General features: G+C 37.2%; 2 protein-coding genes across 2 annotated transcripts; both read right to left on the bottom strand.

Moving 5' to 3' along the window:
* Positions 1–253: 253 nt before the first annotated feature.
* LOC111622441 lies at positions 254–1,003 on the bottom strand. The gene has a single exon (XM_023364816.1). The coding sequence runs from the start codon at positions 1,001–1,003 to the stop codon at positions 254–256; it is 750 nt and encodes a 249-aa protein (XP_023220584.1).
* A 13,319-nt stretch (positions 1,004–14,322) lies between these two features.
* Positions 14,323–16,238, bottom strand: LOC111622440. Its single transcript, XM_023364815.1, has one exon. It carries the CDS (start codon positions 15,271–15,273, stop codon positions 14,323–14,325), a length of 951 nt encoding a protein of 316 aa, XP_023220583.1. The 5' UTR covers positions 15,274–16,238.
* Positions 16,239–17,070: the final 832 nt, after the last annotated feature.

The raw sequence follows: 17,070 nt of genomic DNA, 5'->3' as shown, positions 1-17,070 counted from the left end.
GCGAAAACCACGACAGTTCCATTGGATTCTTTTATAATCCATTATGTGTTTGAGGCAGCATTCTTTGCATGGGTATCCCTCTTTAATTTAATAGGGGGTTTCTCTTTTGGAGGTGACATTTCTTTTGTAACCTCCTTGTTGGTCTCATCTTCAGAAAAGTCAGAGAACTCACTCATAGATTGAGCCTCTGATTTTTTAGATTTAGAGAGAGCAGCTTTCACTCTGTTTGTTTAGTGGGTTCTTACTAGCCTTTTTAGAACCCAGGTTTCTTGTAATTACCCGTTTTAGGCAGGGGTGTTTTTCCTTTTGTGATCTCCTTTTCTGGTGTTTGTTTAGACAGGAGTATTAAACATTTCGCATGGTGAGTAAGAGATTCGCTTGGGGAGACAGAGATATCAGTTTGAACCCCACATGACTTTGTAGACTTCAAAGAAGCTGCAAAAGTCTTCTGTTTTAAAGGAGCACTTGGACTGACTATGCGTCGAGCCTCTGGATAGGATAGATTGTTTACAGTTTTCACCCACTGAATCTCTTTCTCTCTCTGCCATGCAGGGCATTTCCGAGAGTAGGCAGGATGGGCATCGTTGCAGTTTACACTGCGTGGAGTACTGGTGCACTCAGTACTCTGGTGTCCTTCAATTCCACACTGTGCACATAAGCTTTTACCTCGGCAGGATGTTTGTGAGTGTCCAAACCGCTGGCATTTAAAGCAACACAGTGGGTTTGAAATATATGGGCGAACTGAACAGCGTAAATTGCCTGCCGTAACAAAAGATGGCAATGACGGTTTTCCAAAGGTGAGGATAAGGTGTTTAGTTGGTATCAACTTGCCATCTCGACGGATTGAAATTCGTCGGACAGCAGTGACACGTTGGTCTGAGAGGCCGATCTGAATATCGGATTCGTCCTCAGACATCAAATCGATTTCAGATATCACACCACGTGATGAGTTCAAACTTGTGTGTGGTGCGATGGTGACTTGTATGTCTCCTAGAGATTTCATTTTTAATAGTTTTTCTGACTGTTGAGGGGAGGCTGCTTCTACTAGCAGATCTCCTGACCTTAACTTTTGGATTTTTTTAAGATGCCCAATGGTCGATTCAAAGAGTTTTTGAATCAAAAACGGGGAACGTTTAGATAAAGGAGTTTCTCCTGTGGCATGCACGATGAGATATGATGGTTGGTTGGAACTAACCTCCTTTGATGAAGCATTAGTACTTGTTTGTTTGTTCTTTAATGAATCCATATTTAGAAATAATTATTCAGCTCCTAGTGACCCCACCCACCACGGGGCCCAACAAGGGGATGCCGTCACATGGGAGAGTCCCATAGACCGTCACACCAGGGTTTCCCAGGAGCTATACCCTCACAATGCAGTCAAGAAGAGCACATCTTGTCTGACGTGTCCACCCGGTCTGCATCGATCAGTTGACTCCAAGCCGAGGTCAAGAATGACTCAACGACCAGCCGATTGACTCAAACGGAGCCTGATTTGAGCCTCCCGTTTATCCGAAGCAGGGGCCAAAGCAGTGTGTTGGGGACGTTATGTTGCCCCTCAACTACCAGGATCCCCCTTTCCGGCATACGGGACACCACGCACGGCAAACACGTGGGTGGGCGTTCAGATCCCAGGGATAGTAAAGAGGAGTTTCTAAACCATCTCTGGGAGGTCCCCTCACCACGGACAGGAACCCACATCGAGGGGGATACACAAGATAGAAGAAGGAATCAAGGAATGGAGTACCAACTGGTTCTATCTACCAGAACGAACAATAATTGCAAATAAAATACTAATAGCAAAAATTATGTACACCATGTACTGTACATCACTAGACTCTCAAATGATGACATCAAAGCCATTGAAAAAAGAATATCTCAATTCATCTGGCAAAACACTTTTGAACCCATAAGCAGGAAAATCATGCGAAACAAGACAACAGAAGGTGGTTGGAGGATTTGGAAATTAAAAAATTTAGAAACCTCTCTACAAATAGCCAACATGATAAATTCAATAAAGAAACAAGAACATCCACTAAGCAACATCCTGCAATACATCTTAGGGCCCGTCACAAGAAAAATAACACAAACACAGGAAGTTAAACCATTTTTAATTGATAATACAAAAAAAGTATAAAGAATGGAGAAAACTTTTTGCAGAAATATTAAACAACAATGATCAGATAAGCAATATAGATAGAAAAACTCGCCCTTTTGACATATACAAATATTCACACACAATCATTTGGGAATCGCTAAAATGGCATGGCCTACATCCTGATGCCATCTCCACACTCCAGCAGCTATACGTCGACACAACCACCAAAGTCCGCACATGCACGGGCCTCACCGAGCCAATTGAAATGCTCTCGGGTGTTAGGCAGGGGTGCCCCATCAGCCCCCTCCTATTCATCTTAACAGTGGAGCCAGCACTTCGTCGCATCCAGGCACTCAGGAAAGGATACAACATGTCAGTCGACGCCTCAGCGTATGCCGATGACGTTGCCTTGGTAAAAAACAGCAACAAGGGGCTACAAAAACAACTAGAATCCATCGCATCCTGGGCCCAGTGGGCGAGAATAAGCTTCAATCACACCAAATGTGGTACACTTGCCGTTCTCGAAAAGGACCACACATCAAGCACCAACACCTTCACGCTCAACGACAAAGCTCTCCCGAGACTCAGAAAGGACGACGCATATAAACATCTTGGTGTCCCCACCGGGTTTTCCATATGCGACACAAAAGCCGCCACCACGGACAATGTACTACAGGACATGAACAAGATAGATGCCTCTCGCCTTGGCAAAAAATTGATGCACTTAATACGTTCATCATGCCAAGGCTCACCTTTTGCCTAACAACTGGCACTACACTGAAAAAAGTACTTGACAAAATCAATAGGATCATAAAAAGGCTCGTCAAACGCTGGCACAGCGTACCACAATGAGCCAGCGCCGAGATTGTGTACCTTGCCTACAAACAAGGTGGTGCCAACGTGACCCCCTCCAGTCTGCTAGCAGATATTGCACAGGTAAGTCACGCCGTTCACTTATTTAATTCTAGGGATGATAACATCTCCAAGGTGGCACTGGGAGCCCTAAGTGACGTCGTAACATCAAGAATTAAACGTGAGCCGAACACTGACAACATCTGTCAGTACCTGGACAGATCAATGGAAGCTGATCTTGACAACCCTTCGAAGGATATCACCTCCATGTGGACCCGGCTCAGGATGGCCACTAGACGTCTACAGAAACAAATTAACATCAAGTGGGTCAACGGGCACAACAACATACCTACTATCGCCGCCGCCGACCACATCATCAACATCAAAGGCTGTCAACATACCCTGGACAGACTCCTGAAATACCACCACCTACAAAAGCTTACCACCAAGCCAGACCAGGGTAAAGCCTTAAAAATCACAGCTGGTAACAAAGTGAGCAATCACTTCCTCAACAACGGCCAATATATGAGGTTCTCAGACTGGTGCTTTATTCACCGCACCAGGCTGAGTGTAGTAAAACTACGCGGCCACAAACAGTTTGGCAAGTATAACTCAACGACCAGCCAATTGACTCAAACAGAGCCTGATTTGATCCTCCCGTTTATCCGAAGCAAGGGCCAAAGCAGTGTGTTGGGGACGTTATGTTGCCCCTCAACTACCAAGATCCCCCTTTCCAGCATACGGGACACCACGTACGGCAAACACGTGGGTAAGCGTTAAGATCCCAGGGATGGTGAAGAAAAATTACTAAACCGTCTCTGGGAGGTCCCCTCACCATGGACAGGAACCCACACCGAGGGGACACCTACAACGACAACTTCAATCATGGCAAAATGATAGTAATCAATAAAAAAGCAACGAAGTATGACAGGTTGAGGACTTCAGACCAATAACCCTGCTCAACATGGAGTATAAAATCTACAGCATAATTATCACTAAAAGATTAGAGAATATACTCCAACCCCATATCAGCCCCACCCAAAGTGTGGGCATCAAAGGCAGGGCAATCCAAAATAACATCATGTTCATAAACTTAATAAAAAAGATTTACATCAAAAGAAAAGCCCCTCTCTCCATTCTATCTGTCGACATGAAGAAAGCTTTCGACACTATAAACAGAGAGGTCTTCTGGAAAATCCTAAAAGCCTTTGGCCTGAACAATAATGAAATCAAAAAGATTAAAACTCTATACCAGACACCCAAAACCATAATAAGCACCAACAATCTTACTTCAGACCCAATCAACTGTGACGCTGGGGTAAGACAGGGCTGCCCATGCCTATGATCCTGTTTACTATATATATCGAAGCTCTCCTCATAATGACCAATGAAAACAAACTCATCACACCTCTCTATATTCCTGGCCAGAGCAATAACACTAAATATGTCGCACATGCCAACAATATTAACTTCTTTATTACCGACAGCATCACTCTGAAGAGAATCTTGCAAAAAATAAGCACATTCAGCAATCTCACCGGCATGATTATCAATGAAGAAAAAACTAAAATTCTCGGGATCAATGGCAACATCAAAAATGATGTCCTAGGCTTCAACACAGTGGACAACACAAAGATCTTGGGTGTTTGGTATGACATGGACAGCAGCAAGAAGAACCTCAACAACATGATAAAAAACATAAAAGAAGCAACCCTGGACTGGGCTTTTGGCTGTACCTTCCCGAACGTGTTACTGTAGCAAACAAAGTCCTTATCGCAAGAATAATGTATACTCTTTACACCACCAATCTGAACAAAAGCAAAATCAAAAATCTTGACAAAGTAATATTCAAATATATATGGCACAGTGACTACAAGCCCCTCAAAAGAAAAATAATGAAGAACAACATCAAGCAGGGAGGCTGGAAGATCTGTGACCTTAAAAACCTTGAATGCTCTCCTTAACTCACCAACCTGATCAACTCTGTCATTCTTCGCAATCATCCTCTCTATGATGTCACCTACTACCCCCTGAGCCCAATCATTAAACGCATTGACAAAAATACTGCAAACAGGCCTTTCCTCCTCACGAACTCCAGCAGGCTAATTTGTTGGAGAAAAATCATCAACATGCTCCTTAACCTTGCTGCTGCGACGACTGCGTTATCGCAGGATCACGTGACCACCTATTATTAATGAGATGCTGATACCGCGAAATCGCGATTTTAATAAAAAAAATTTGAATAATTCGCGTTATATTCAAGTTTTCTTGCGATTTTAGCTATGATTCGCTCTTTTGTAGGTCAATTGACTTTGTTTAAGCCAATAAGCGTTTTGTTACCACCCCTGGGCCATAAATATTTCGGGAAACACACTCCCCTACTATTTACAGTAAATCTTCGAAGTTAACTAGACAGTTGTTGAAAACAATCAAAGGGAAACTCCTTCTAAAGTTTTATTGGGTATCTTCTGTCTTTGTTGACATTACTGTAACTAATCAGAGACTTGTGAAAGGAAAAATTGCCGCGAAAAGTCCCGCCTCCAACCTTCGAAGTAAAATGTAAACAATCACAATAAATTCGCTTTTTAAATCGTTTTTTTAGCTCTAATTAACTAATTTAACGTTTTAAGACATTAAATTAGCTAATTCGACAATATTTAATAGTATTAATATGTTTTTAAAACTATCTAGCAAGAGATATTCCCGGGAAGCTCCACCTCTCTATAGTAAGTCTATGGAAGACGTTCTTCCTGTTAATTGGCTTTAAAATTTTTGTTTCTACGCTTATTACGCTCTAATTGGTCATTTATATTATAACTGATTTAACTTTAACGAATGAGAGCTTTTTTCAGAACATGTAGTCTGGATTTTCCCGCGAAGAATCAATCCACGTGATTAAAGTTATTATGTAAACAAACGTTAAAAAATAGCTATATTCATTATTTTAAAGCGTAATTTTTCTAGTTTTCATGTTATTTGACTCTATTTAGACAAGAAGATATTTTATCAAAATCTTCCAGCTGAAAAATTTTCCGGGAAACTCATTACTTCCGGATATTGCGTAATCGCAGGAAAAAATTAACTAATCATTTATTATAGGTTATTATTATATAAAACGTTGAAAAAATATGTAAAAAGTGTCAAATATTCACTCTTATAAAAGTATGTTGATAATCTTTGACCTACAAATACCCGAGCCACTCCCCACTCCCCTCTCCCCGCAGGGTAATTAGAGACGTAGTGTAAATAATGGCAATAACTTCTCCCCCGCTCTAGCTAGAGAGCTGCGGTTTGTTTTGTTTAAAAGAAGACAGATGTGTCTAACGAACAGATGTACAAAGTTCAGCGAATCTCTGTAAATTAATTTTTTTTTCTATTGTTCGTGAACTTCGAAATTTTAATATTATTTTAAATTTGTATTAAACTAAAAATTAAACAATCGTAAACTGCAATATGTTTTTAATCAAACACAAAAAACAGATTAAATATAGCGCGATTTTGAAGCAAAATATCTCGATTTAAAAAATTATCCAAAAATTCAAAAAATGCGCCGCATGACGAATTCCATTCAATTTTTTTCTGTAGATAGTTCGCATGGACTAGGTTAATAATAACCTTATCGGCAAAAAAATAAGACCTAGCACTATCTACAAGAAGATCCACGACCAATGTGATAACGCCAACGTCAACGACTCTTCCATTAACTGGTCTGATACTTCGTATAACATGGGAAGAATTCCTGCAAAATGGCAAAAAATCTCTTGGCGCATCCTAAACAACATCGTGATGACCAAAAACTATCTCCACATGTACTGTCATATGCAAAGCGCCAGATGTCCTCGATGTACCAAAGATGAATCCATCTTCCACACCTTATACAAGTGCACCACGGCTAAACAAGTCTGGTGCTGGATAAACAAAATCTTCAAAACCAACATCTCTTGGCTTTGTGCTAAATTCCTCAACAACATTCCCATAAAAAACCAGAACAAATACTGCCTCAACTGGATGATCGCCTTAACCAAAAGACTAATTTGGAAGGCTAGATGCGCCCTCCTATTCGACGATAAAAAATAGAACGCTACTTTGATTGTAAATAAAATCTGCGATGAGGCCAATCTCAAAATAACCAGCGACAAAAAACTGTTTACCGAGAACGACTTCAACATCCATTATATTGGTGTCATCGATGTCATCTTCAAAAGAAATAAATGGAAAATATGTATTTAATGATTTATGGCATTGTTATAATTAACTCTGTTAAGTTTCTATCACCATTAGAAACTATGTCACTTGAATAAGTGTTTTCCTAGTACTACTGTAATTTCTCATTGTACTTTGTACTCACTCATGTGTAAACTCACTTAATTGTAACTGCTCTCATAATATCTTTCCTGTATATATCCTGTACATATCCCCCCTGTAAATAGTTAAAGGTATTATGATTACATGAGACTATAAAAAAGAACAGTGATCTCTTACAAATGTACGGTATGCTTGTTACTTATGTATTTTTCTACTCAGCACGTTGCTGACATGTAACACATAAGGACTTTAATAAACTTTAATTAAAAAGTATACACTGACACACAAGAAATTATAAAAGTTATAAAATCTTATTCAGATCTATTTAGTAATCCAAGTTCAAATAACTTGGTAAAGGATAACATTCTAAAATAAATCACTCCCATAAAAGATAAAGCAACCAATAAAATCAACAAAGAAATTACTAAAGAAGAAATCAAGAATGCTATACAAGAATTAAACATGCATAAATCTCCAGGAAGAGACACTCTACCAGCAGAATTTTACAAATTCTTCAAGGGAAGTATAAGTGAAATACTACAGGTAATATTTAAATTTAATGACTTCAGTAATTCATTTAGCCAGGGCAAAATTATACTTATACACAAGAAAAATAGCTTAGGGAAAGAGTTAACAGATTTTAGACTTATAACCATTCTTAATACTGACTACAAAATATATAGTATAATCAACTGCATAAAAAATTGAAACGTTATTTAAAGATATCATAACAAGTACTCAGAGTGCAGGCATAAAAGGAAGAATCATACAAAATGATACTACCTTCATTCAATTAATAGAAAATGTTTATAAAAAAAGGAACCCCCTCTCCATATTATCAATAGATGTTAAAAAAGCATTTTATACAGTCAATAGGGAAAAACTGTGGCAAATACTAGAAAAATTTGGTCTTAACAAGAAAGAATTATGGTTTATCCAAAGATTATACAATCTGACTAAGACATGCATCTCAATTAACAACAGCAACTCAAAAAACAAATTGTTACGCAGGAGTTAGACAGGGGTGTCCCAGCTCGATGGTATTATTTGTGATCTATATAGAAGCCTTGCTAAAAAGTATAACACATGACGACTTAATAGAACCAATTCATATTCCTGGAATGAATGATAAAGTAAAATTATTAGCATACGCAGATGACATAAATTTTCTTATAGTCAGCAAATTTAGCCTAGAAAAAGTATTGATAAAATTAAAAAATTTCAGCTTGTTCACTGGAATGAAAATACATGTAAAATTTTAAACATTGCAGGAAACATTTCAAACGAACATATGGCAATTCAAACTGTACACACAATTAAAATATTTGGAATATGGTATGATAGAGAAGCCAGAGAAAGAAATACGTTTGAAATAGAATCAAAAATAAACAAGTCCATCAAACAATGGTCAGAAAACTAGCTCTACCGACCTGAGTGAAACATAATTATTAACAAGGCAATTATAGCAAGAATTATTTATCACCTTTATATAACAAATTTAAACAAAAAGATTAAAAAATTAGAGTCCTATTTACAATTATCTATGGCAGAACACATATGATCCAATGAGCAGGAAAATAATCAAAAACAACCAACAAAATGGAGGATGGAATATTTGGGATATAAAACACTTTGAAAGTGCATAATAAATTGCATCCATAATAAACTCACTTAAACAATGCAATCATCCTGTATACCATGTGATTAGTTATATAATAGGTCTGATCTCTAACAAGATCACTGGGTTAGATGAACATTTACCGTTCTTAAACAACAATAATAGAAAGTTTAAAAGATGGCGAGAAATACTGAATAAAATTGTTAAAGAGTGTAACTTAATAAATAATCATAATAAAACTAGACCTCGCATTTTTTATAATGTGATACATGAACAAGTTCTTAATGAAAATATGGATGATCCTTCTATTAACTGGCCACTAACCTGGAAGAACATACACAAACTCCCGAACAAATGGTTGGAAACCTACTAGCGTATTCTCAATAACATTGTACTAACTAAAGAATTCCTTTATAGATATAGGATAAGTAGAAACTCAAACTGTCCTAGATGTGGCCAAACATAAACTATAGAGCACATCTTTTATATGTGCGACATACTAGATCCATATGGGCATGGATTGCAAAGATCTGGAGAGTAAAAACAACCTGGCAAATAGTTAAATATCAGACAAAGTTTTTGGTCCCTAACTAACATAATTACCTCTTAAACTGGATTATTGCCCTCGCAAAATGGACCCCATGGAAAACTACATGTAAACTAATGTACGAGAAAAAAGGCTAAATGCTTCAATAGTAGTTTGTAAAATAAAACAAGAGGCTGAATTAAAAATTCTTAGTGACTACAAAATGATGACACACAATGAGATTAAAAAAAATTGTATAGAAAAACAGAAAAAGTTATCTGTGTTAAGCAAAACAAAATTATATTCAAGGATCATCTGTAACAAATTGAATGTCTGACTAGTGTTTTTAGTACCCTTATTGTATTGTATAAAATAGTACCTAAAACAATTATAAATGAAGGTTTATAAGTACTTCCTCCTAAGCAATATGGTATGTTTATTCAAACTAATGTAAGAGAAAAAAATTCTCTCAACAAAATAAACAGTTCTGTAACTGAAAGTATGTCTTTGTACACTAGTATGACAAAATTAAATTATTATACCAGACACCAAAAACCGAAATCAACATCAAAGATTCTGATTACAAACGTGAGGCGGGCGTTAGACAAAGATGTCCCTGCTCAATGATTCTATTTACAATTTGTATAGAAGCCCTACTATGCATGATAAGGAACGACAAACTAATAACACCCATCTATATACCAGGAACATGAAATAATATTAAGTACGTTGCCCACGCTGATGACATCAACCGTTTTATAGCAGACAACGTTACTGTGAACAGGATTAACCAGAAATTAAATACCTTCAGCAAAGTCACCGGTCTAAAAATAAATAACAACAAAAGTAAAATACTAAACATATACAGCCAGCTCAACCAGAATAACAATCTGGTATCTAATATCAAAATTCTTGGTGTCTGGTATGGTAAGGATAGCAGGAAAAAAAACATTGAAAACATGACAAACAAAATAAAAGCTGCTATCTCCACTTGGGAGGCAGTTTGGCTATACTTACCAGAAAGGGTCCTCATAGCTAACAAAGCAATCTTTGCTAGGATCGGGTACAATCTATATATCACCGATCTCAACAAGAAAAACCAGAAAATAATAGATAAAATAATATTTAGGTACATATGGCAAAATGATTTTGAGCCTTTAAAAGGGAAAATCATGAAAAACAAAATTAACTAAGCTGGATGGAAGATATGGGATGTCAAAAGTCTGGAAAGTTCCCTTCAAATTGCCAACATTCTCAATGCCATCATAAACCAAAAGCAAACCCTCTATGATATTACTTACTACATCATCGGCCCAATCATCAAACGTATTAATAATACTCAAGAAAATAGACCCCTGTTGATCGACATGGTAAAATTCAAGACCTGGAGGAAAATCATCACGTCCCTTGTCAACAACAATCAGATCCAGAATAGAATTATGCCATCTCTCATTTACAATACCATTGATCAACAGTGGCCCAATAATAATCTCAACGATACTTCCATAAAATGGGAAGACACTTGGTCTAATATATCAAACTTACCTGCAGAATGGAAGGAGACATCCTGAAGAAAAATAAATATCATCATGATGTCTAAACACTACTTACACACATACAAACATAGGAAGAACACCAAGTGTCCCTGCTGTGGTAAAACTAAAAACATATTTCACATATTTTATGAGTATCCAATTGCAAATCAGGTTTAAGCCTGGCTGAATAAAATCTTTAATACTAACTACACATGGCATTGTATTAAGTATCATTACGTGGTTGGTTGGTTGGTTAGTTAGAGTTTATTGGCACAAGGGCCACATAGGCCAAGCTGCGCCATGTCAAACGATATAATTATATACACTAATACATAAATAAATATACTGTATAATAAATTATATTAAATATAGATAAATAATATATAACAAAACAAATAACAAAAATATATAACAATACACATATAAATAATAACAAGATATATATACAGGTAGGCCTCCTACAACGCGGTAGATACGTTCCTTGTAAATACTGCGTTGTGGGAAATCGCGTTATAGGAGACACCAACTCAATACAAAAACTGGAATTCGGTTCTAAAAAGAGAAAAACTTGGCGTTAAGAATGGCATTTTTTGGATTTTTCAAAGCAGCCACGTGTTAGCCACGAATTTAACACTGTTTTCATCAGCTGTCCAGTGGCATAGCGTAGTGAGGGCGGCAGGGGCAGCGCGCCCCGGGCAGCACTTTTAGAGGCGGCAAAATTTCACAATAAATAATAATAATAATATCTTGTAAAAATGTGAACCATTTCATTTCATATTTTTCTTGCACCTACGATTCGGACCGATTGAAATGAGCACGAAATTGTTCATTACTTATTCTGTGACGAAACTGAATTTTAGTCTTTTAAATTGAGATACCTAAATAAGGGGGCAACGAAATTTTCCTCCGCCCCGGGCGGCTGACATCCACACTACGCCACTGCAGCTGACAACTGTCCCATTTGTTTTACATAATAAAATATTTTTAAGGCTTTGTGTTTAAGTGCAGTTTTATTTAAAAGCAACCGTTTCTTGTTCATATCTTCTACCTGTAATATTAGCACTTGTTCCATTTTTTACATTATAGGTGCTCTCTGACTAGCAACATTTCTCGCAAGAATAGATGATCCGGATGCGACCAAATTTCTAATTTTTTTCCCCGATTGCTTAATCGACCGAATAGTCGACTCATTTAAATTAAAATGCCTACTAGTATCAGCTATCCGCTCATGATTTTTAATTCGATCTAAAATTTCTATCTTTGAAGAGTTATAAATTTCCTTTTTAACGACAGTCCTTTCTTTTCATTCGGCATTGTTATGGCTAAAAATTTTTCAATCAGTTTTGTGGACAGTAAAAATCGCAAAAAATAACTTTTCTTCACTATGTTGTTAAAAATATACACTCAATAGAAGTTTATACTGCATTTTGGACCATTTTTGCTGTCCCCACTTATTGAAACAGTATAAATGATGGAAAATTTAGTGATATATTAGAGTGTTTATGGTAAATGATGCACATCTATCTAGAAACCGGTCTTCCCCTGAAACTTTCAAAAAAAGAAATAACAAGCCAACAGTGACAAACAGCTGTTTTCAGGAACATTTAGTTCTGTATGCCAAACTGCAATTCGTATCACGTGATCCGTTGCGATTTTTCTATTATGTGTAAGATAATTCATTTCTAAATACTGTAAACTGCATTGTAAGTAAATTTCCGCATTTTTCCAACCGCGTTGGAGCGAAAACGTGTTGTAAAGGTACCGCATTGTAAGAGGCCTACCTGTATGTGTATATATATATATATATATATATATAAATAAATCAACAAAAATATATATAAGTATAAGCTAATTAAATAATTAAATATGTTTATAAATATTATTCCCTTCCAAAAAGTTCAATAGTTTGTCGAGATTTGGCATCTGGCCCAAAATCTCTCCTAAACTAGCATTTCCGAAATGCTGTCTACGACTTTGATCAAAAGCAATGCAGTTGCAAAGTATGTGTTTAACACTTACACTAACGTTGCAGTACTGACATACTGGTTGATCATCACCCTTCAAACAATATTGATGAGTCAACCGAGTATGTCAAATTCTCAAACGAGTAATAATAACTTCAGATCGCCTGTCATAAAATTTCTTGTGTGTCCAATTTTCTATCGTAAGTTTGATCTCATGCAGTTTATTGTGGATTTGTGCATTCAACATATTTTGCCATCTTTCTGCTAGTTGTTTTTTAACAATTGCCTTCAAATCATCTCCTTCAATACACATTGTATGCTGTGGAAGACTAGCTGACTTTGCAGCTGCGTCAGCTTCTTCATTTCCTTTTATACCTACATGGCCTGGGACCCAACAAAATTTTACGAAGAAATCACTCGCAGTAAGATGGCAAAACGGTTTACAGATTTTAATCACTATGGAGTAAGAACTAGGTTCACACAAGATCAAAGCCTGAAGTGCACTAACTGAGTCAGTGTAAACAACACAGCTACGATGACCTTTTCTAATTACATACTTTAAGGCTAAGTAAATAGACTGAAGTAAAGATGAATGAATTTGATTCAATTTGTTCTGCCACGATTTCATCCTGGCAGACAAACGCTAAGCCAACCTAATCATTTGATTTAGAACCGTCAGTGTAAATGGGAATTAGATTCCTGTCATTGTGTTGGATTTCTGAAAAGTGCTGTCTATAAATGTACTCTGGGGTGGGTTCCTTAGAAAACTGTTTTAAGCAGAAGTCAACATTTATCACAGCAGTTGACCAAGGTGGTATACTATCTATCTCAGCCTGTAAAATGTTGCTTGTGTTCAGGTCAATCGTGCTGCTTACATTCTCCATTCTTATATCGAATGTAGGGACACTACTTGGACAAGCTTGAAATAGCCTTTTCTGCTGAGTATCTGATACTGTACAGTCAACTGAAGATTTAGTACAAGATTTCTGTTTTATATAGTAAAAAAGAGACAACTGTTCTCTCCTGAGAAATTGTGGAGGCTCATAAGCATCAACGTACAAGCTTTGGACAGGAGAATTCAAAATGCACCAGTACATAACGTAATGCTCGATGGTGGATTGAATCCAGCATCCAAAGAGTAGATTCTCGTGCAGATCCATAAACGGTTGGTTGGTTGGTTGGTTTTGGTTTTTTGGCACAAGAGCCATATAGGCTAAGCTGCGCCATAACAAATGGTAAATAATTATAAACATCACAAATAACAAACATATGACAAAAATAAATAAATAAAACAGCAACAAAAAAACAAATATATACATATTAATAACAAACAAGAACGAACAAAAAGCTAAAAGATAAATAAATAGATATATAAATATAAATAAATAATTAAATTTCTTTACACAAATTATTGACTTTTAAAAAGTCTAATATATCATAAAAATTGGGCCTCTGACCCGAATCTGTTTAAAATTTGCATTTCCAAAATGCTGCCTACGCCTGGTCTCAAAAACAGAGCAATCGAGCAGTATGTGTTTTACAGTAAGAGGACAGTTGCAATACTGGCATACTGGCTGCTCGTCACCCTTCAAAAGGTATTGATGAGTCAACCGAGTATGTCCAATTCTCAAACGAGTAATAATAACTTCAGATCTCCTGTTATAAAATTTCTTGTGTGTCCAATTTTCTATCGTAGGTTTGATCTCATGCAGTTTATTGTGGACTTGTGCGTTCCACATATTTTGCCATCTCTCTGCTAGTCGTTTTTTAATGACTAGCTTGAAATCACCTCCTTCAATACGCATTGTGTGCTGTGGAGGACTAGCTGATTTTGCAGCTGCATCTGCTTCTTCATTTCCTCTTATACCAACATGGCCTGGGACCCAACAAAATTTTATAGAGAAATTCCTTGCAAGAAGATGGCTAAACAATTTACGAATTTTAATCACTATACAGTGAGAACAAGGTTCACATGAGATCAAAGCCTGAAGTGCACTAACTGAGTCAGTGTAAATAACACAGCGACAATGACCTTTTCTGATTACATAGTTTAAGGCTAAGTGGATAGCATGCAGCTCTGCAGTAAAAATAGATGAATTCGATGAAATTTGCTCTGCCACAATTTCATCCTGGCAGACAAAGGCTGAGCCATAAACAATGCAGCCATAATCCAGCTTAGAGCAAACAAAGGCCCTATAAATCCTGAGCACAGAACATTTGTCTGCTCTCCAGGATGAGCAGCCTAATACCTTCAGAAGTTTCAGAAATTTTAAACATCTACTCTTCAGGTTGCGCAAGTGTGGCAAGAATGTCAGTTTTTGGTCGAAAGTAACACCCAAAAACTTAGCCTCATTCACCATTGGAATTTTATCCCCCATTTAAATAAATTTTAGGATCCATGTGCAGTCCATGCCTTCAGCAAAAGTGGATGCATGAGATCTTCGTTGCGTTAAATGTAAAGCCATTGGTCTTGGACCAATCGTATATGCGATTTAGGGAGGTTTGCAGTTGTCTCTCAATGAAACTCATGTTACTAGATTGGCAGCAGATCTAAAAGTCATACATGTACAGAGAGTGTTTCACATTGAAAGGAAGACAGTTAGCTATACTGTTGATTTTGATTAGGAACAAAGTCCACTCTAAATAGACCCTTGAGGAACACCTCCTTCGTGTGTGAAAGGCCTAGATAATGTGTTGCCCATCCTGACATGAAATCTTCAATTCTGGAAAAAGTTCTTTATAAATACTGGCAAGTTACCTCGTAATCCAAATTGGTACATATCACAGAGTATCCCGTATTGCAAACAGCAATCATAGGCCTTCTCTATGTCAAAAAACACACACACTAAGTGCTCTAGTCTAACAAATGCTTCGCGTATAAATGTTTCAAGGTTAACCAAATTGTCCGTGGTGCTTCTGTTCCCACAAAATCCACTCTCATGTGGTTAAGTAGTAGTTCTTTTCCTCTAAGAAAAATATTAGGCGTCTGTTTACCATCCTCTCAAAGAGTTTACACAGGCAACTTGTCAGAGAGATTGGTCGGTAAAAAGATTTTTGTGGTCTTTACCTGGCTTGGGAATGAAAATAATGATAGATAGCCTCCAAGAGTCAAGAAAAGTATGTTCTGTCCATATTCTGTTAAACAGACACAGGAGATTAGAAAGGGAATTGTTTGACAGATTTTTAATCATGCTGTAGTGGATTTTATTCAGACCTACAGCACTATTCTCCAAGCGAGAGATCGCTGTGTGTAATTCAATTCTAGTGAATGGCACATTATATTCCTCATTAGATGAAGAATGGAAATTTAAATTTCGTTTTTCACTTTGGGCTTTATAAGCCTGAAAATTCCTTGAATAAATAATGTTACTGGATGAAGCAGAAAATGTTTCACCCAATAAATCAGCAATACCCTGTATGTCGCTGATTATTGTGCCTTTATTTTCCAGCATGGACAGAGTGAGAAGCATGTTTCCCATTAATTTTATGGATTTTATTACAGACTGCTTTTGAACTAGTGGAAGATGTTATACAAGAAACATACTTCCTCCACGAATCCCTTTGGCATTTGCCTTTTGAAAAGCAATCAAATTGTTTGTAGTGGAGTACCTTCTAAAAATCCCCCAAGCTTTCTTTTGTTTTTTAAATGCTGCCTCGCACTTCTGGTCCCACCATGTTTTTGGGTGCTTTGGATATCTAGTTGATGTTTCTCCCATTGATTTTTCAGCTGCCTAAATAATACTGGAAGTGACAACTTCAACTGCATCATTGATATCAGCAGTATTGACCATTTCCTCAGTGATGTCAGCCATAGAGGAGAATGCAGGCCAATCTGCCGTTTCAAGTTTCCAGCGTGGTAAACGGACTGTTTCACAGCTTCCTCTGCCACGGTATTTTAGAAATATTGGGAAGTGGTCGCTAGAGAGTGGATTAGATCCTACCTCCCATGAAAATGGTGAAAACAGGTTTGGGGTTGCTAATGATAGATCAATGGCTGTAAATATTCTTGTTAGGGCATGGAAGTATGTCACTTCACCAGTATTATATAAATACATTTGCTGATTGCGTATGAATCTTTCAATGGCCCTGCCTAAACGGTTAATGTCGGGACTGCCCCACATTGGATTGTGACCATTCAAATCGCCAAGTAACAGGAACGAGGTTGGCAGCTGTTC

The sequence above is a fragment of the Centruroides sculpturatus genome, unplaced genomic scaffold (assembly GCF_000671375.1).
Source record: "Centruroides sculpturatus isolate CEXI.00-Female unplaced genomic scaffold, Cexi_2.0 scaffold195, whole genome shotgun sequence".
Classification (NCBI taxonomy): Eukaryota; Metazoa; Arthropoda; class Arachnida; order Scorpiones; family Buthidae; genus Centruroides; species Centruroides sculpturatus.
The sequence above is the reverse complement of the archived record's forward strand: the minus strand, read 5'-3'. Positions and strand labels throughout refer to the sequence as shown.

Coding starts and splice junctions, on each gene's coding strand:
- LOC111622441 (XM_023364816.1), bottom strand. CDS start 1,003: ATGAAATCTCTAGGAGACATACAAGTCACCATCGCACCACACACAAGT.
- LOC111622440 (XM_023364815.1), bottom strand. CDS start 15,273: ATGGGGGATAAAATTCCAATGGTGAATGAGGCTAAGTTTTTGGGTGTT.